At 37.7% G+C, this 21994-nt stretch overlaps 1 protein-coding gene across 2 annotated transcripts in view; it reads left to right on the top strand.

Annotated features, from left to right (window-relative positions):
- Positions 1 to 11106, top strand: part of SOCS5 (suppressor of cytokine signaling 5) — a 64134-nt gene extending 53028 nt beyond the window's left edge. For both annotated transcript variants that reach the window (XM_016948481.3, XM_016948480.3), the window contains exon 2: positions 6507 to 11106. In XM_016948481.3, coding sequence (XP_016803970.1) covers positions 6519 to 8129 — 1611 coding nt within the window. In that variant the 5' untranslated portion in view covers positions 6507 to 6518 and the 3' untranslated portion in view covers positions 8130 to 11106. The remainder of the gene's footprint in view (positions 1 to 6506) is intronic.
- Positions 11107 to 21994: the final 10888 nt, after the last annotated feature.

The raw sequence follows: 21994 nt of genomic DNA, 5'->3' as shown, positions 1-21994 counted from the left end.
TGCCTATGGCTGCATTCAGGCTACAGTGGCAGAGTTCAGTAGTTGCCATAGAGACTGTACGGCCCACAAAACCTAAAACATTTACTGCCTGGCCTTTTAGAGAACCTGTTTGCTGAGCCCTGTACCACATTAGAGAAACCTATTTAGTTCAGTGTTTTGTTCTTTTTTTTTTTTTCGGCGAGTATTACCACCTGAGCTCTACCTCCTGTCTAGTCAGCGGCAGCATTAGATGCTCATAGGATTCAGCCCTGTTGTGAACTGCGCACAGGGGATCTAGGTTGCGTGTTCCTTATGAGAATCTTAACTAATGCCTGATGATATAAGGTGGAACAGTTTCATCCTAAAACCTTCCATGAAACCAGTCCCTGGTGCCAAAAAGGTTGGGGACTGCTGTTTTAGAAGTCTCTGAGTGCCTCTTCTAATTCTCTACCCTTCCCCATAATAGGCAACCATTATCCTAACTTTGCTGACATCCCCTTGCTTTTGTATCTTTATTATATATGTATGTATACCTAAACAATATATTTGGGGGTTTGCTTGTTTAAAAGGTAAATTGTTTCATAATGGATATATTCATCTCTTATAATTTCTTTCTCTAAGCATTATGTTTTGAGTGTTACATTTTATATTGATGCAAGTAGCTATAGTTGATCATTTCTGCTATGTAGTGCTCCACTGTATGAATGTATACTAATGGACTAATTATCATTTACTTACATATCTCCATGACAGCCACAACAGCAACATTTTAAAAATTCAATTTGTTGACTGTCTTCAAACCCCTACCTGACAAAACTGTTTTATTTTGTGTTTTCTCTCTGAAACAGCATCTCTATTCATGCATTTGCCTAAGCAAGACTCCTAGTGTCATTTTCAATACCACTCTCTCCTCATTTCCCATTTTCAATTGATCTTCAGTCCTATAGATTTGATATCTGAACATCTCATAGCCATCTCTACTATCACCATCCTAGTCAGGTGCTTGCTTGACTCCTGCAGTAGTCTTCAGTGCCATATCAGCATCCACCCTTGCTCTCTTATCATGGATTATGAGGCTTACCTCTCCAACTTCATCTTGACACACTTCCCTTCACTCACTGGGTTGTGTTAACTTCAGCCATTGTTCATGTCATGCTCATTTCTGCTTCAGGACTTTTGCAAATGCTGTTCCCTCTGCCTATAGTACATTGTCCTGATTCATTTCTTCTTATCCTTCAGGATAAAATTTTGAAACATCACCTCCTCAGAAAAGTCTTCCTTGCTCCCCAACCCGGAAACTAGGTCACGTTTCCCTGTTATCTTTAGGACTTTGTTACTTGCTACTCAATCCTGGTACTACTATAAATTTTAATTATGATTGTTAAGGAAGGCTTATCTGATTCAGTCAGAACCAGTTGTCTGTAAAGTCTAATAAAGCAATAAATCATAGAAGGGATACATACCTTAAGTAGTTTATTTTAATTTTAAGAATATAACTATGTTCATTTGCCAGTCTTTTGATTAAGAAGCTGTTACCAGAAAGGGGTTCGATCCAGACCCCAAGAGAGGGTTCTTGGACCTTGCGCAAGAAAGAATTCAGGGTGAGTCAATACAGAAAAGAGAAAGCAAGTTTATTAAGAAAGCACAGGAATAAAATAATGGTTACTCCATAGGCAGAGCAGCAGCATGGACTGCTTGACTGAGTATACTTATGGTATTTCTTGATTATATGCTAAACAAGGGGTGGGTTATTCATGAGTTTTCCGGGAAAGGGGTGGGCAATTCCTGGAACTGAAGGTTCCTCCCCTTTTCAGACCATGTAAGGTAACTTCCTGACATTGCTGTGGCATTTATAAGCTGTCATGGTGCTGGTGGGAGTGTCTTTTAACATGCTAATGCATTATAATTAATGTATAATGAGCAGTGAGGACGACCAGAGGTCACTTCGGTTGTCATCTGGTTTTGGTGGGTTTTAACTGGCTTCTTTACCACAATCTGTGTTTTATCAAGGGTCTTTGTGACCTGTATCTTGTGCCAACCTCCTGTCTCATCCTGTGACTTAGAATGCCTAACCCCCTAGGAATGCAGCCCAGTAGGTCTCAGCCTTGTTTTTCCCAGCCCCTATTCAAGATGGGGTTGTTCTGGTTCAAACACCTCTGAAAGAGCCAAGGCCTTTTCTTTCAGAGGAGGTCTACTAGTTATAGATCCATATTGTCTGTATTGGGGAAGCCATGCCCATAATGTATCATGTAAGATTCCAGTTTGGGTTTTTTTAAGTAGAACAAGAATTTAGGCTCTTCAGATGAATTCTTAGCTTAAAATCCTTATAGATCTTTACAATATTTTTTCCATTTCTTTGAACTATTTTCTTGGCCTCTACCTAATTCAGCAGCAGAAGTATTTCACTTTTATTGAGTATTTCAGAGTCATTCAACTTTATAAAACTCCCCACTCTTCCATACTTCATTAGGTTAGTTGACATTTAATTAAATCACATAGTTACACTAATATAAATGGCATGAACAGGTTTGGAACCTAACATAACTAAAAGTGTAACTCACTGCTGGGAACTGGAAGTGTCTGGGTATACTAGATTAGAGGACTGCACCTTTTTTTTGAGTGTACATGGTCTACTGTATTAATATATCATGTACACTGTAATAGTGTAACTCTAAGGTTGAATTATATGTTTATTTTTTACCCACAAAATAGCAATTTTATATGGTTCAACCTAATATTAAATAACAGTATAAAGGATAAATGGCCATCCAATTAGATAACAATAGATCCTGTCACAATATGACGTGTAAATAACAATTAAAAATAAATCATTTTTAAAAGGCCAGGGGATTCTTAGATTATTTTAAGAAGCTGTAGTTATGACAGCCACACATTCCTGAAATTCTGGGTCAGTTTTACTGTCAAACGTATTAACTTTTTCTAAAAATTATTGAAATGCCACCAAAATATCAATCAAAACTTGTCTCCTAAACTGCCTCTTGTGCCTGAATTTGATACAGAAATACTTTTAATCAGTCTACCTGTCCCAATTTTTGTTACTGTAACTGAAGGACTTTCTATTGGAAAGGTGTTACAGCTAAGAAGTCTAGATAGACTGAAGAAGAGGAAGGATTTGAGTTGTCACATTCTTCGTCTTTATGGCATTCAGCATTAAGAATATAACTGTTACGTTATAACTGTATATTTTAACAATATAACATAATTAGGTAAGTATAATAGTTCTCTCTCAATGTATTCTTAAAACATGTTAAACTTAATTTATTTCTCATAAAGCATGGGTTAAGTCCCATTGAAATAAACTCCTGGGAACTATTTCAATTATTTTGTTTTGTGTAAATTTTGTAATAGATACTAGTTGGCATTAAGAAGGACCATTGACTGTACTATTTCATTTTTGTATATGTAAACTTATGTAGTGATGGAATTTGACCTAATTTTCCATAATTCTAATTTGTAGCTTATCCAGTTAAATATAATTTTTCAACAAAAGCTATTTAACTTCCAAAAGCATTATAAAATCAGTTTTAAATTATTATTCCTTCGAGGAAAGAATAACTTTTTAGAAATTTGCTTTGGATAGTTTTAAGAACAGCTAAGCATGTGTAGAAATGTAAGAGATTGTAATGGATGATAAACTTTTATTCTAGAATCAATGCAATTGAAATTTAACGCTTTTTTTAGCCCTGTATAATTTCATATAAAACCATAAAGTAGTAGAGTTGTAATTTAGATCTCAAAGGGTTTCAGCTCTATCTTAAAAACATTTCTAAAAATTTAACAAAACAAACAAAAGAACTTCGAATCTGACATTGTTAATATCAAGATAGTTGAAATGCCTTCCTGATTGTTATGTCGACTAGTCTGTGAATTACTGTCAGTATTTTTTCCTTCCTAATATTAAAGCTGCCCACATCACATTTCACATGTCAAGAAAAATCAACTATCTTTCTCCATGGAGTAAGATGCAGTCTGATAACATGCTCCAGAATAAGAATAGAGAAATAACTAAATTTCATGCTCTGTGAAACTGAACCAGGGGGTTCAGTGTTAGAAACTGCATTTTGTGCCCTGGCAAGTACAAATGTTTTCTGCATATCACACTAATTCATACAACTTATAAAGAACTATATAAGGAGATGAGTGGTTTTAGGTTAGGTCACTTTTTAAAAGTTATTTTTTGGGTATAATTTGCTTGTCAGAGAAGTATCTTTAGATAGCTACAAAATTTATAAACACGGAGAAGAGAGTTAAATTCTTGGACTTCTTGAATATGGCTCTTCTAGTGTCTAGAGTGATGTGGTTTGTCTTAAATAGGTGGATTAGGGTCAGTAAACTTTTTCTGAAAGGGGCTAGATAGAAAATATTTTAGGCTTTGCAGACTACACGTGGTCTCTGTCAGATGTTCTTCGTGTGTGTATGTTTAAATGTAAAAATTTTTCTGAGCTGGGATCCCTTCAAAAAACAGGCCACGGACCAGATTTGGCCTTCAGGCTTTGGTTTGCTGGCCCTTGCTCTACATCAGTAATGTTCAATACAAATATAACCTGAATCACATATGTTACTTTTAAATTTTCTAGTAGCCACATGGTGGGTGGTGCTGTTTTTTGTTAAGAGTCTTGTAGTGACATTTGACCTTGAAACTACAAATATATGAATTAGGTAAAAATAAAAACTAACTTTAAAATAAATGAGAAGAAACTAGGCTAGAAAGGGGCTAGGATATTGGAAGAGAACATCTACAAAGATAATGGAGTCACCAAGAATACGGCAGGAATTCGACTGTATTAACAGGACTATGGGCAAGGAACGGAAATCTTAAGAAGAAGAATAAATGATAACAAGGCACATGAAGTTCAAATGGCGTAAACCTCATAAAAAATGCTTACGAGAAAGATTTTTGCAAGACAGAGGAGGCTGTGTTCTAAAATAGACTTTACTGAGATTTAACAGTTCTGTCTAATACATTTTATTCTAATATATACCAACTACTGTACAAACTTCCTATGTGCCTGACAGTGTGCTTTTAATAAAGAATTAAATCATCTGAAAGTACATTTTATAATATCATGGACATTAATTTTCTGTGTTGTGTTTCCATTAGTCCAAGAGCCTTTTCTGTGAGAAACTAATGGGAAGACCTATAATTCATTCTAAGAAAGTTTATTCTCTGTTATTCTCTTATTCCTAGTTAACTTCTTGAAAATATAAGCGTTTATGACAAAAATAATTAGTTGAAGTTATGGCAAGATCAGCTAAAGTTTTCTGCTATCATAATGTGACAAAACCAATTGAATTTTAAGTTTAGGTTTTTCCATTTCTTCTAATGTTGACTTTTAGCTACTGAACTAGACAGTGTGCCTGTTGATACTGTAGTCTTAAAAGAATTTATTTGTAAAGTATCATACACTGCTTTAGATTTTTTTTAAGGAACAAGAATAAAGATGCCAAATTGTATGTTTTTGGTTTTTGTTTTTGCGAGTACTACAGTATCATAGCCTTTCTCTATTACTTTATTACAATTTCCCAACTCTTCCAGGATTAAAGAATTGGGAAGTTTAAAGACACCTTTCCTGGCCGGGCATGGTGGCTCACACCTGTAATCCCAGCACTTTGGGAGGCCGAGGCCAGTGGATCACCTGAGGTCAGGAGTTTGAAACCAACCTGACCAACATGGTGAAACCCCGTCTCTACTAAAAATACAAAAATTAGCCGGGCGTGGTGGTACACGCCTGTAATCCCAGCTACTCGGAGGCTGAGGCAGGAGGATCATTTGAACCTGGGATGTGGAGGTTGCAGTGAGCCAAGATCTCACCATTGCACTCCAGCATGAACAACAGAGCAAGACTCCGTCTCAAAAAAAAAGAAAAAGGAAAAAAGACACCTTTCCTAAATATTACATTCTTTTTCTTTCTTTTCTACTCAAACTGCTTCTTCAAAATCATGGATAAATTTGATACATTATAGGGTGGGAGGGAAGATATGGGTTTTTTACAAGTGATGAACACACTGTAAACCTTAGAATTGCAAGGAACCAGTTAAGTAAAATTGGGAAGATTGCTACTAATGAAAGGTTTTTGAACTAATTTTAATGTGTTACACAAATGTTCTAGTTACAACTTTTGAAAAGTTGAATACAAATGTGTTTCAACAATATGGAACATATTTTGCCTTTGTAATATTCAAATTAAGGAGACAGGTTGAAGCACGGGAAAAAGAAACCAGAGTTTGAGAGCGTTTATTTTCTTTCACCTGAGTTCAGAATATTCTGCCTGAAAGGACTTGGGAAGTAATGACTGGCTTGAACAAGGTCAGTGCCTAAAAGGCCCGGTGGCCTTCCTGCTGCCCAACAGAACACACGGCCTCATCACTTCAGCAGGGCAGTGTAGGTGAACGCTTGGCCAGTATCACTGAAATTCTGGACGGGAAGGGGTGTGGGCACTGCCTTAGCTACCTTCACATGCTACTTTGATTAATTTATTTTTCTCTTTTTGCTGTTTTGTCTTTAGATTTTATAATCAATGGATAAAGTGGGAAAAATGTGGAATAACTTCAAATACAGGTGTCAGAATCTCTTCGGTCATGAGGGAGGAAGCCGTAGTGAAAATGTGGACATGAACTCCAACAGATGTTTGTCTGTCAAAGAGAAAAACATCAGCATAGGAGACTCAACTCCTCAGCAACAAAGCAGTCCCTTAAGAGAAAATATTGCCTTACAACTGGGATTAAGCCCTTCAAAGAATTCTTCAAGGAGAAATCAAAATTGTGCCACAGAAATCCCTCAAATTGTTGAAATAAGCATCGAAAAGGATAATGATTCTTGTGTTACCCCAGGAACAAGACTTGCACGAAGAGATTCCTACTCTCGACATGCTCCATGGGGTGGGAAGAAAAAACATTCCTGTTCTACAAAGACCCAGAGTTCATTGGATGCTGATAAAAAGTTTGGTAGAACTCGAAGTGGACTTCAAAGGAGAGAGAGGCGCTACGGCGTAAGTTCTGTACACGACATGGACAGTGTTTCCAGCAGAACTGTAGGAAGTCGCTCTCTAAGACAGAGGTTGCAGGATACTGTGGGCTTGTGTTTTCCCATGAGAACTTACAGCAAGCAGTCAAAGCCTCTCTTTTCCAATAAAAGAAAAATCCATCTCTCTGAATTAATGCTTGAGAAATGCCCTTTTCCTGCTGGCTCAGATTTAGCCCAAAAATGGCATTTGATTAAACAGCATACAGCTCCTGTGAGCCCACATTCAACATTTTTTGATACATTTGATCCATCTTTGGTTTCTACAGAAGATGAAGAAGATAGGCTTAGAGAGAGAAGGCGGCTTAGTATTGAAGAAGGGGTTGATCCCCCTCCCAATGCACAAATACATACCTTTGAAGCTACTGCACAGGTTAATCCATTATATAAACTGGGACCAAAGTTAGCTCCTGGAATGACTGAAATAAGTGGGGACAGTTCGGCAATTCCACAAGCTAATTGTGACTCGGAAGAGGATACAACCACCCTGTGTTTGCAGTCACGGAGGCAGAAGCAGCGTCAGATATCTGGAGACAGCCATACCCATGTTAGCAGACAGGGAGCTTGGAAAGTCCACACACAGATTGATTACATACACTGCCTCGTGCCTGATTTGCTTCAAATTACAGGGAATCCCTGTTACTGGGGAGTGATGGACCGTTATGAAGCAGAAGCCCTTCTCGAAGGGAAACCTGAAGGCACGTTTTTGCTCAGGGACTCTGCGCAAGAGGACTACCTCTTCTCTGTGAGCTTCCGCCGCTACAACAGATCCCTGCATGCCCGAATTGAGCAGTGGAATCACAACTTTAGTTTCGATGCCCATGACCCGTGTGTATTTCACTCCTCCACTGTAACGGGACTTTTAGAACATTATAAAGATCCCAGTTCGTGCATGTTTTTTGAACCATTGCTTACTATATCACTAAATAGGACTTTCCCTTTTAGCCTGCAGTATATCTGTCGCGCGGTAATCTGCAGGTGCACTACGTATGATGGAATTGATGGGCTCCCTCTACCCTCAATGTTACAGGATTTTTTAAAAGAGTATCATTATAAACAAAAAGTTAGAGTTCGCTGGTTGGAACGAGAACCAGTCAAGGCAAAGTAAACTCTCCGGTCCCCAAAGGGTGTTAACTAGGTCCGCTTTCATGTGCATCAGACAGTACACCTATAGCAAGCACACGTAGCAGTGTTAGGCTTTTTCATACAGTATGTAAGCTTAGTGTTAGTATCTGTCAGATGCTACCTGCTGTTACTTATTCAAATAAACATGGTGCCTATTGGAACAATAGAGGATAGAGCTACAGGTGTTCAGTAAGACTACAAAAACATTTTGCCTATTTCGCTAACGGTTTGGTTTTTAATGGCTGTAGTATTTGAGTGAGGCAACTCTGGGGCATTTGTTATGAAGAATTCTATTTCTTACTGAAGAACAAATTATTAATATTGGATGAGTATTTCAACAGTGTGACTAATGTTTGAAATTATTTTTTCTAAGAGTTTTTCTATAACCTTCCAAAAGTCGTGATGTTTGTAGTTACTATAAATCAAGCTTTGGAAGTCCAAAAAGAATAAAAGACTGCCTTCCTTTTAGAAAAAAATGCAATTTTCTGGCCACAAGGGCATAGTGCAGTTCACTTACGTGTTGATGTAGTTTATAATCAGACGCCTTTTCTCTTCTGCAAAAGGTACTGTTAAGTAAACCAGATTTTCTAAATAGGCATTCTTAAAATTTCAGACTTACAAAGCTAGTAGTAGAATTTTATTGAAAGGCCTAGGTATTAATTTTTTAAATGAGTGCTTTAACTTAAAACAGGCGTTTGGAATAGCTGCTGCAATGTAGTCTTGCGTGTGATTTTTTTTTAAGTTGATGTGCAGTCTAATTGTTGTTTCATAAAAGTTGGATCTGTTCCTATGCCCAGGATGATTTTGTGAACCGTGAAGTACGTGAGACTAGAAGACGCCCAAACAAGTCAGATAATAGTAACTACAATGGTTGCTGATGTTGAGATTATTGCTGAACTATAATTAATAATTTGGATGGCAGAATTTATCTCTTTTTTGTAAACTCTCATAACTGAATTGCTTAAGTATAATTTATAGAATTTCAGTGCAGTTAATTCTTAATGGAAAATCTGAAACCTAAATTGCAGATTTAAAAGGTACTGTACAACCATTATATCTGTAAATAACTTAGCACCTTTTTGTCACTTAGAATAATATGTACTACTACTTGAGTGAGCGCTTTTGGAAGTTATATCAAGTTCTAGTGTTTGCTTCTTAGTAACTGAACTGAATTTACAGTTCTGTCCTAGACATTTTGCACTAAAGTAGCCGAATCCACTCTCATGTCTTTTCGTTAATGTGCTCTGTACCACTGGTGAGTGCTCCATAGTTTCCTTACCTGCTGCTACAGAATGTTATTTTACATCCCTATGGCTATTGCCAAGGCTACAAAAAAGGAAAGCTATATTTGTATGCAACACTAACCTTTTGACTGCTAATGTATGTTTCTGCTTGCTGTGCCTTGTTATGGCTGCTTTTTTTGTGCTAATAAAGTATGTTTGGTGTTCTCCTTGTATATCTGCTGTTTTATACATTTGCAACAATTTCTCTTGTAAATGGAATGGTTTGGGGTTTTTAAATAAGCATTAACTAACAGTCTTTCTATAGTTAATGCAGAGTTACTGAACAGTCTAATATTGACTTATCAGAATAAGCTAACTCTAAATTTAATGCTCTACATCTTATCAGTCATATATACTGTGGAACAGTATCTGTAGTTACTGCAAATTACTGTACAGTTTAGGTTATAACAGAAAACTGACAGAGAAGTAATAAACCTATTGATTTCTCTGCTTATAAATGAAAGATTGAAACTATCCAATGACATATTATAGTAAATGAGTATCTGTAACCTCCCACTGCATCAGAAGCAGGTTAAATGAAGTCTTGTGAATTTGTAATAGATCAGTACCATTTATTGGTTTGGGGACCATCTTAATTAAAAATAAATGCCCAAAATGTAGAACTTTAACCAAAGACTTGTCCCTTTTAAAGCAAAATGGGGATTGAAGGGACTTATAATTTCTGTTGTTTCTAATTAAAGTCCCTGAAGATCATATACCAAAGTGTTTGAGAACTTCATCCAAACCTACTTTAAAGCATTATGTGCAATTAAGTTGTTATGACATAATTATATTGCATAATTGTTGGGTCTTTTTTCTTGAGCTTATAATGTACCTGGAAAATAAACCTCTTGAGAAAAAAAAAAGTTCATACTGATTATTGGAAAAAGACTATATATGTGAGCAAGATTGTGTTTTAGAGAGGAAACTTGAAACTCCAAGAAAGCACTTGATGTTTTTATATGCTTGTAGCAAATTGATGTTCTAACTGTAGTTTTATAGAAAGTATTAATGCTTTTATGTATTTCAAAACTTTCATATGTTAAATGGAAATTGTTTTAAATGTGTTTGAGTTTATGTAAGCATGTATACACTGTGCTAAAAGTCACATGTTTCAGTTTGTGTATAATATTAATATGCAATTTTTGGTTCAAATTTTTGTCTTAAAATATTAGTGGCTTACATTTTAAAAAAGAAAAATCACCAGCATGAACTTGCACCTAAGTCTATATTCACTGTGTCCTTTTCTGAATCCCATTGTAGCCTGTCAACTAAATTTGAGTGTTAACGGTCTTTTTAAAGTGCATTTAAATACAAACCAGGAATTTCTTTAGAAGTTGAGATACATCTTTATAGTTGAAATAATTAACCCAAGAAAAGGTTGCTTTGATTTGTACCCATTCTCATTCATTCTCTTCATTCCCTTACACACACACACACCTCTCCCTTCCCCATACGTATAAGTGTGTATTATATATTTATGTATGCACATATATACATTTATGTTGTTAATATTACTTTAGATGGCATTTCCACCTGATACAAAAACATTTAGAGATCTTATTCTATAGATATTACCTAAAGAGTATTCTTGTACTATTCAAATTTTATTATCTGCACTAAAAGTTTAGCCTTGCTACTTTAGCCTTGTTTATAATACAGTCACCTTACAAAGAGAAAGAGTTCATCTGTATTTTGTTTTCTGGCTAAACACAGTACAAAATATTTGAAGAAAAACAGCTTGGATTAAATAGTTACTGAGAGTTATAATTAAATTTATGTTTCTTAGACAAAACCTGAGCCCAAATAATCATTCTCCACACACCAGTCTGTTTTTAGCTCTTATGTTTACGTAAGATTTATAATGGCTAGAACCGTAAGAACTGATACTTGAATTTTAAGCTTCATTTGACAAAATCGAAAGCTTAAGAATTTTTTTATTTCACATTTCGATCTGGTTGCTATTTATGTTTATTTCAAAGCTTGCTTTTCTCTCTGGCACTGAACACTAATTTGGTGAGTTTTATTGAGACTGGTCTTAGATCTCTTATTTTTATAGCAAATACTGCTTTTTGGTAGAGCCAAAGAGCCTGTGAGTGAATCAGGACCCTCCTTTTTTTTTTGTTTTTTGTTTTTTTTTTTTGCGACAAGAGTCTCACTCTTGTCACCCAGGCTGGAGTGCAGTGGCCCGATCTTGGCTTACTGCAACCTCTGCCTCCCAGGTTCAAGTGATTCTCCTGCCTCAGCCTCCTGAGTAGCTGGGATTACAGGCGCCCACCACCACGCCCGGCTAATTTTTGTATTTTTAGTAGTGACGGGGTTTCACCGTGTCGGCCAGGCTGGTCTCGAACTCCTGACCGCAGGTGATCCACCCACAGCCTCCCAAAGTGCTAGGATTACAGGCATGAACCACCGCGCCTGGCCATAGGACCCTCCTAAGAAGGATACAGAGCCAGGTCTGTCTTTGAGAGTGTTAACATAGAGCAAATAGCACCAGTTTGTTTGCTTACCTGTACCCCAGCACATACAGTTTTACTTTGATGAGATTAGATAGAAATGCATACCAAGGGCTGACTCAAGGGTGAGAAAGTTTCCAAAGAGGGCAATGCTGCTTGGTCCGTGTGCATAAAAGCTACATATTTTTGAGGCTCTGGTTTTGTTTTATAATTTTGCAACAGCTGATCCAGAACATAGGCTTTTAAAATAGTATATTCTAAAGAGGTTTGGGGTGGAATTTTTGTGGGAGGTAGCTGGTTATTTGTGGGGGACGGGAGGAGAGGTTGCTATTGCAAAGTATAGATGAGTTGGAGCAACTGTTTTGTTTTCATGCCCTGGACGCTTGATTGAACATTAAGACTCTCTTCAGCCATGCAGTCAACAAATATTTATTGAAGACCCGTGTGCCACTCACTATTTTCAGTAATGGGTGTACATTGGGGTATAAGACAAAGCTTTACTGCCTTCCGGAGTTTATTGAATTCTAGTAGATAAGACAGCAATGAAATGGTAATTTCTGAAGCTATGAGTAAAATGAGGCAGAACATGGTGGTGGAGGGACTGGGGCACAATTTTATAGGGTCGTAACCGTGAATGATACAAGAAAATTAGACCAAGACCAAAGAACAAACGTTCGAGATGAAGAGAACAATAAAACTAGTCCCCAAAGCACATATGGAATTACTCGCTGAGAAAGAAAGAATGCCAGTAAGGTAAGTCCATTGAGTGTGGAGAATAGTAGGTGATGAGGTTTTAGAGATTGGCAAGGGCCTGACCATTTAGGGCTATAAGCCTATAGTGAGGGATTTAAGATGTTGTTTTGAGTGTGATGGGAAGCCATTGGAGAGTTTTAAGCAAAGGAGATGTGTGGTGTGTGGTAAATTCTCTGGTCAGTGGAGAAGAGACTAGTGGAACAAGGTAAGGAAGACTTTTACAGTCATCCAGGTGAGAGATGGTGGGACCTTGGACTGGGGTGATAGTCATGGGGAGAAGTCAGAATTGGGGTATGTTTTAGTGGTAAAGCTGATAAGACTTGGCGATGGATTAGATGTGAACAAGAAGAAAAAGATCAAAAGATGACTCCAGTTTTTGGTGTGAGAAGGGTGATTGAGTTTTGAGATTCCTATTAATAATTCTAACAGAGACATTGCATAGTAGGCAGTTGGATATATGAGTGTAGTGTTAAGGGGAGAAAATTAAAATGTGAAATCACTAGGCCAGGCATGGTGGCTCACACCTGTAACCCCAGCACTTTTGGGAGGCCAAGGCAGAAGAATCACTTGAGCCCCGGATTTTGAGACCAGCTGGGGCAATGTAGCAAGACCCCATCTCTACAAAATAAAAATTAGCTGGGTGGGTTGGCATGCACCTGTAGTCTCAGCTACTTGAGAGGCTGAGGCAGGAGGATCACTTGAGACAGAGCCAGTTCCTGTCTCTGAAAAAATATTCAAAATGAAATGGGGAGTCACTATATTGATAGTATTTGAAGCCACAGAACAGGATGCAACAGCTAGGGATTTTGCATGGGATTAAGAATTTCTTTGGAGGAAATAATTATGACAACATTTCTCTTAGTTTGTCAGTTCAAGATTCTGTATCATTAGTTGTTTTTAAAAGCCATCTGCTTTCGATAGAGGACTTGTCTTCCAAAAACTTTAAGATACTGGAATCAAACCTTGCGCTGAATCTTCAAACTATCCACGTCAAATTTGGTTGTCATGCTTTCCATGTCAAATTTGCTTGTGTATCTTTTTTAGTTTGAGTTTTTATATGATAAATACAAGTTCATTATGGAATATTCAAGAAGTACTAAAGATTATAAAAGAACCAATGAAAAAATGTTCATACTGTTGACTGAATATTTAGACTCTGACCATTCATTCCACAAATATTAACTGAAGACCCGTGTGCCAGTCACAGTTTTAGGTAATGGGTATATACTGAGGTACATTACTACCGCCAACCCTACCCCTGCCCTTTCCAACTCCCATTTTGAAATTTTCCAGAGGTAACTGCTATTAATATTTGGTACATTCTCTTTCATATTTTTTCATGTATTTTTGACAGTTAAAAAAAATCACATGAAAGATAAAGTTGTACATCTTGAGTCAGTTACCGAAGGGTTTTTTTGAAATAGGATTTCAGTAGAAGATTAAGACCCTTACCTGACTAAGTTTATAAACTGGTGGGGATGTAGGCAATTATATAAATGTATAGTTATGAGAATATATGGAAATAAAGTAATTAAGTAAAAACTGGTTTCACTGGTGATAAGGAAAAACAGAAAAGTGACCCAAGTGGAGTAGGGATGATTGGGAAGGCATTGGGTTTCTTTTATCACGAGAATGAGAATTTCATTTAGCAGAAGATGATGGAGAGGCCAGGTGCAGAAGTAGAGTGGCAGTTAGCAACAGGAGAGGAGCAGGATTAAGGTGGAGGAATCAGGTGATTGTAGCATACACTGGACTGAACAGTGTGAAATTATCTAGGCTCTGCAGCAAGGAAGAATTTAGAAATTATGGCAGCAGGTGTAAGATAGCGTATAACCAAGAGGGATTGGAGTTAGGAAGTCCTGTGAAATTTGCCTAGATCAGGTCGCTAGCACTGGAATCAAACAGGAGCACATGAAGAAGAAAAATCAGCATAATTTTCAGTAAGGAAAAACAAGCAGTTCGCTTGCCTAGGAGACTTCTAGTTAAATATGTCATAGTTTCTCCAAATTTAAGCAAATCATAAGCCAACAGTAAAGTAAATCATAAACTTACAGTAAAGTGAGATGTATATTGGATATTATGGATATCCAGTTATGGATAACATTTTAGAAGACATTTTAATGCAAAAAATAAATATTTGATCAAATAAGGAAAACTTCATCACTACTAACTGCTTACATAGAGAAAATAGGATGACTTTTCTATGGATAACATTTTAATTATGGATAACTTTTTAAAAGGCACATTTTAATGCAAAAAAATATAAGATTTGATCAAATAAGGAAAACTATCACTGCTAACTATGCTTACGTGAGAAAATAGGAACATGAAAAAAAAGCAACATCAAAAAAACTTTTACTTGACAAAAGTGCTGAGAAAAAGTGGCACAATCTTTTTTTTTAATTTTTTTATTTTTTATTTTATTATTTTTTATTTATTTATTTTTTATTATTATACTTTAAGTTTTAGGGTACATGTGCACATTGTGCAGGTTAGTTACATATGTATACATGTGCCATGCTGGTGCGCTGCACCCACTAACTCATCATCTAGCATTAGGTATATCTCCCAATGCTATCCCTCCCTCCTCCCCCCACCCCACCACAGTCCCCAGAGTGTGATATTCCCCTTCCTGTGTCCATGTGATCTCATTGTTCAATTCCCACCTATGAGTGAGAATATGCGGTGTTCAATCTTAAATCTTAAGAGGGAGTTACTGAATTTAATCCCCAAAACACTATTATAATTGTAGTTTTTCTCATTTCTCAATTTTACTAAGTATGAAAACTGCTTTGAATTTTTTTAAAATTTATTTTTATTTTTGTTTTTTTTTTTGGAGACAGAGTCTCGCTCTGTCACCCACACTGGAGCGCAGTGGCATGATCTCGGCTCACTGCAACCTTTGCCTCCCGGGTTCAAGCAATTCTCGTGCCTCAGCCTCCTGAGTAGCTGGGATTACAGGTGCACGCCACCACGCCCGGCTAATTTTCGTATTTTTAGTAGAAATGGGGTTTCTCTATGTTGGCCAGGCTGGTCTTGAACTCCTGACCTCAGGTGACCCGCCCACCTTGGCCTCCCAAAGTGCTGGGATTACAGGTGTCAGCCACTGTGCCAGCCCTTATATTGTCTTTGTTACCTGGCTTAGAGGGGTTAGATAACTTGTCTAAGGCCGTAGAGAATGTTAGAGCTAGTTTTCAAACACTGGTCTGAGACCAGAGCCTAAGTGCTGATCCACTATACTTTGCTCTTTGAATTCTAATTTTATCAACCAAATTAACATTTCTTTCAATGTTTTGTTCTCTTTTATTGTACTTCAAAACAATAGGCTATACATAACTGATAAAAATGGATTCTAAACCATTGGTAAAAGAATTGAAAGAACTGGCCACTAGAATCTCCTTCATTTATCTTCTGCAGTTTATTTGGGGAGTGCCCCTGCCGATTTCTCCAACCTTAATCTAGTACAACTGTCCCCCTTACTCACCACTCTCCTGACACTGGCCGCCTTTCAAAGCTCCCTCATTCCAGTATCTTTCCCACCTCAGGGCCTTTGCACATGCTGTCCCTCTTGAAACTGTCATCTTCCCACTGTTCCTTGAAGCAAGGTAGATTCCTTTCATTCTTTACACCTAAGCTTAAGTGCCACCTCCTCAGAGAGACCTGCTCACGCCATTTAAAGGAGATTGCCCCCTATTCTCTTATCTCTGCCCAGCCTCTGTTTTCTTTATAGTCTGTATTACAAAAACTTGCACATATTTATTTGGGCTTTTGGGTTTTGACTGTCCCTCTTGAGAAACTCTGAGGACAGAGACCATATCAATCATTTGCTGTTTTATCCTCAGTGCCTAGGATAGTGCTTAATACAGAGCAGGTATTTATTAGATTGGTGCAACGTTGCAGTTTTGGCCATTACTTCTAATGTCAAAAACCAGAATTTTGCACCAACCCAATATTTGTTAAATGAACGAATAATTAATTCATTTGTATTTCTCCTGTCTACCCACAAAAGTCATGAAACCCTTATTGCTTGTCCTTCTAAAATCTAGATTGCTTCACATATTTCCACAATCTCCCACTTATTCTATGAAAAAAAAAAAGATTAATCTGACATGAATTATTCTTGGTGAACCCATGCTGGTTCCTGGAGATTACACTTTCTCCCCTAAATACTCACAGGCCCTACCTTTAATAATCCATTGCAGAATGCTGCCCAGGATGATGTCAAGTTCATCAGTCTGCAGGTTGTGGAACCACCTGACTCCCCTTATTTAAAGATAAGAATCACCTCTCTCTGGTCTTCCAGCCTGCCTTTCATTTGCCTCAGCACCTCTGATGACAACCTGCAGAGACTTTATTTGGAGACACTTAGTTCTCTGGAAGAAACTAATCCAGGCCAGGATATTGTAACATACTTATAGTAACTGTGTTTTTTTCTAGAATCCCTTCACCCATTCAGACCGTTGATTCCTTCTTGCCAGCTTTTGTTCTGCCTTTTTCCAGAAAAAGTAGAAGTGTAATAGGAATTGGATAGCTGAGCTTTCCATCATTCATCAACATTATATCATTTACCATTTCCTTTACAGTCTGTCTCAGACATAACTAAAACCCTGTGTGTGTGTGTTTATTATCAAAATACTTTCCAAAGGTAATAAGATCAGATATCTTTATAAGTGCATTTTAAAATGTGCCACAGCTGTCTAGCAAAAACAGGTAATTCTAAAATAGTTCCTCTGGAAAAGCCTGCATTTTAAGATAAAATACAATTTTGTAGCTGCTATAAGTACAACTAGATATTTAAAAGAATGCAAAGTGGTATTTTTCACTGAAGTTAGAAAATCGAAAATTTGCCACATCTGAAACTTTAGAAAGTGTTTAGGAATAGGCCGGGCACAGTGCCTCACACCTGTAATCCCAGCACTTTGGGAGGCCAAGGCAAGCGGATCACCTGAGGTCAGGAGTTCCAGACCAGCCTGGCCAACATGGTGAAACCCCATCTCTACTAAAAATACAAAAATTAGCTGGACATGGTGGTGGGTGCCTGTAATCCCACCTACTTGGGGGACTGAGGCAGGAGAATTGCTTAAACCTGGGAGGCAGAGGCTGCTGTGAGCCGAGATTGTGCCACTGTACTCCAGCCTGGACGACAGAGCGAGACTCTCTCTCAAAAAAAAAAAAAAAAAAGAAAAGAAAAAGAAAAAAAGTGTTTAGGAGGAGATTTCATATAAAAAAAAATATCTAGATGTGTTCTCTACCTGAATATCCAGAATACAGGGCCTGAAGAGTGATAAAATTAAATGGACAAATCTGTTTTTCCTTCTTCACCTGTTTCCTCAATCTTGTTTTCACACTCAAATATTTTTTCTCCTTTATACATTAAGAGATTTTTTTTATGTATACATATTCTTTTTCAAATTTCTTTGGGTAATTTCTTGTGAATTCCAACACAAAAGAGGGGTGTATGCGTATTATAAATACAAAAATAAAAAGTGATTGCTTTTATACTAGCACCTTAAAACCATTTAGAACTTCAGTAAAACTATGAAAAAGTGCTGCTTTGGAAATGGAGAAATATTCAAAAGTATGGTGTGATGTTTTCAAGTGGATTGTGATTATAATCTCAATTTGTTGATCTTGACCTCTAGTGGACAGGTGCAGGCTTACTCTTTGTTCAGTCTTAGTAAATGAGGCTCAAGGGGACCCTATGTTCACATCTGAATGGATGAAATGTAGGTATGGGTACTGTGTCCTCTCTTGCAGTATGGGCACAAAACTGTCTTTAAAAAAGAGACAAGTAGATAACTAACATGTCGATCTTCCTGTGATGAATGGAGAAGCCTGTGGATAATACACAGAACAAATGAACGCTGGAAAACACTAAGGCTCATGTAATTAGAGGTAACCGTATCTGTGAAACTAACTACAGGTCCTAAGTTATATGATACTGAAAGTCGTTTATTTATTTTTTAATGAAAAACAATACCCTTGAATAAACCTTGGATGAAGTTTTATGAGATCTTTGGGAGTTGAGGTATGTTGGGGTTAGGCAAATTGGGCTGACTCAGGGTTTGGGGGCTGTCACCCCCATCATCTTGATCAGATCACAGTTTCCAATGACCTTTGTTTCTTCCTCTCATGAAGAAAAAAATACCTGCCTACACCACTGAATTCTATCTGGAAATCATCTGAGATAAGAAATGACAGATAAAGTACCAGTGATTAGTTTTCAGAACTGTAGCACTTGGGAAGAATGGACATTTTGTAACATACGTATATGAATTAATATAAGACAGAGCAGATTTACTTAAAATAATTTTTGAGCTGAGAAGCTGTTCTTTCGGTAACATTTTTCTTCTGAAGAGCTCAGATTTCATCCGTAGCTGTGGAACTGCTGTCAGACTGCCTGGCTTGTGCTCAGCCCAGGTACTTATTAACTGGTGGGTTTCTTAACTCTTCCCAGGCGTGGATTCTTCATCACCTACCTCATCGTGGTGTGGAAATGTAAACTGAATAATCTTTGAGAGATACATAACCCAGGGCCCAGCATAGCATATGTGCTTGGTAAATGTTACCGTTTTCTTTGTGGTTACATCCATCTATGCATGCTAGTCCATTCGTGGAAATGCAGTCCTGGAATCCAAGGGTCCTGATCAAAATTGCAGTCTTTCTTTTTTCTGCCTAAGCCTTGGCTAAAATATATATTCAGCAGGTAATTCTCCTATATACTATTGGTTTACTGTGGAGTTTTATTGAAGGACGGAGGCAAAATGTTGAAACATTGTCTCCAAATCTTCATAGGAAACAAAAAATCTATGAAACATCTTACTCAGAAAATTACTAGGAAGCAGATAGTATAAAAGCAAACCATAATTCTATTCAAATTTTTATTTTAATACTCATAAAATGTTTTAGTTTTCCATCAATGAAAGAATTTATCTTTGGAATCAATAGAAATATAGTTATTATAAATTTAGTTTATGGTTTTACATCCTGGTAGAAATGTAGCAATACACATAAAAATAAAAGTTTCATTGATTTTTTTCTCCAAATGCACCATCCTATTTTGTAACCTTGGCTATGAGTATAGGACCAGGAAACACACACACACACACACACACACACACACACACGACATGACCTGGGGCATGGCTACAGTAGTCATAAGAGCTCTTTTACCGTCTTCTCCCACTAATACTAATCATCACAGGTGTGTCATCTGTGGGAAATCTACATTGTCTTCAGCTGCTGCCTAAGACTTTGAAAACCAGTGTGCTTCCTTTTACAACAGAAATTTCTGGGAAGATTCCCAAGTGTCCCTTTTCATCTAATTTCTGTTGGTCCCTCCTTCCTTTTACACACTTGCTAGTTGTTCCTGGGAGCTCCTTGAAGGCAGGGACCTTACCATCCTGGCCCTTGCTGCATCCTGAGAGCCCAGCCCAGTGCTCGGCTTATGGTAGGCCCTCAGTAAATATTTGTTGAAAAATGAATTAATTTTCAAAAGTAATATTTAATTATCTACTGTATAAATATTTTAAAGGCATAAAACATGGTCTTTTGCCCTAAAACTAAATCGCTTCAATTCAAAATAATTGAAAGAATAAGATAATATTGTCTGCTAGTTTTACCTTGCCTCATGTCAAAAAGTTTAATTAAAAGTAATGCTTTGGCTGGGTGCAGTGGCTCACGCCTATAATCCCAGCACTTTGGGAGGCCAAATCACTTGAGGTCAGGAGTTCAAGACCAGCCTGGCCAGCACGCGGAAACCCCACCCCTACTAAAAATACAAAAAAGTTAGCTGGGCGTGGTGGTACGTGCCTGTAATCCCAGCTACTTAGGAGGTTGAGGCAGGAAAATCCTTGAACCTGGGAGGCAGAGGCTGCAGTGAGCTGAGATTGTGCCACTGTACTCCAGCCTGGATAACAGTGAGACTCTGTTGCAAAAAATTAAAAAAAAAAAATAATGCTTTATTCTTTTATTCTAACTCTAGATTCAATCACCTGACTACCTTATAGTTAAAAGTCTTTTCTGACCTTATTAATTTTGAAATTGAGACCCAACCTTTTTAGGCCTTATTACTTCATTCTACTGGTTATATACCCCCTTTAAACCATAAGAAATGGGATTCACATCCTTTGATTCTATAACTGTTAGAAGTTAGAAGATCTGTTTTACTTTGAAATGCCTACCATTTGTTGAGAAGTGGGAACTGTTGTGTATCAGGAAATGAAGAAAAGTAGTTCTACTTATTAACAAAGTTTTCCCCCAAAAAAGACAAGAGACAGTGGGACATAGGTAAAAGTCCACATAGCTGTCACTCCTGGATGTTTCTGTTTACACCGGATGGATACCAGAATCATGCTTTCATTCTCTAAGGCAGCATGTTTAGAGTATTGGAGTATTGTCCCTAGGACCTAGATGGAGAGGCTTCTAACAGGATGTCCTGAAAACTATATTACACTTATAAGAAATGCCTCCAAACACCCAAACACAGATAAAGTGAAAGAAAGTGGTCTTTTGATTTTAATGGTTTGTGACTTGTAGTGCATGTTTGTCCTTAGGTCCTGGTGTGTCACAGGTGCATGCTATTCCATGCAGAGGCACGTATTTCTTCCTGGGCTTATGCCTGTAATCCCAAATTTAGGGAGGCTGAGGCCGGCAGATCACTTGAGGTCAGGAGTTCAAGACCAGCCTGGCCAACATAGCGAAACCCTGTCTCTACTAAAAATACAAAAATTAGCCAGGCATGGTGGTGCACGCCTGTAGTCCCGGCTACTTGGGAGGCTGAGGTGGGAGAATTGCTCAAACCTGGGAGGCAGAAGTTGCAGTGAGCCAAGATCGTGCCACTGCACTCCAGCCCGGGTGACAAAGTGAGACTCTGACTCAAAAAAAAAAAAAGGCCAGTTGTGGTCGTTCACGTCTGTAATCCCAGCACTTTGGGAGGCCTAGGTGGGCAGATCACCTGAGGTCAGGAGTTCAAGACCAGCCTTGTGAAGCCCCGTCTCTACTAAAAATACAAAAAGTAGCCAGGCATAGTGACGTGTGCCCATAATCCCAGCTACTTGGAAGACTGAGGCAGGACAATCCCTTGAACCCGGGAGGCAGAGGTTGCAGAGAGCTGAGACCACACCACTGCACTCCAGCCTGGGTGACAGACTGAGACTCCATCTCAAAACAACAAGAAGAAAGAAAACCAGTGTCATGTGAGTTACACAATTAAATCAGAAACATTTTGAGGAAAGAAGTAAATAATCTTCATCGCTTTATCTCTGATTCTCTGGCTCTTTGGGTGACTAGTTCTTTTAGGTTTAAAAACTTTATATAGTCTTTGATTCTGTGGTAATTTTATTCTGCTATCAAAT

This window comes from Pan troglodytes, chromosome 12 (genome assembly GCF_028858775.2).
Source record: "Pan troglodytes isolate AG18354 chromosome 12, NHGRI_mPanTro3-v2.0_pri, whole genome shotgun sequence".
NCBI classification, from domain to species: domain Eukaryota; kingdom Metazoa; phylum Chordata; class Mammalia; order Primates; family Hominidae; genus Pan; species Pan troglodytes.
This window is presented reverse-complemented; position numbering and strand designations above follow the sequence as displayed.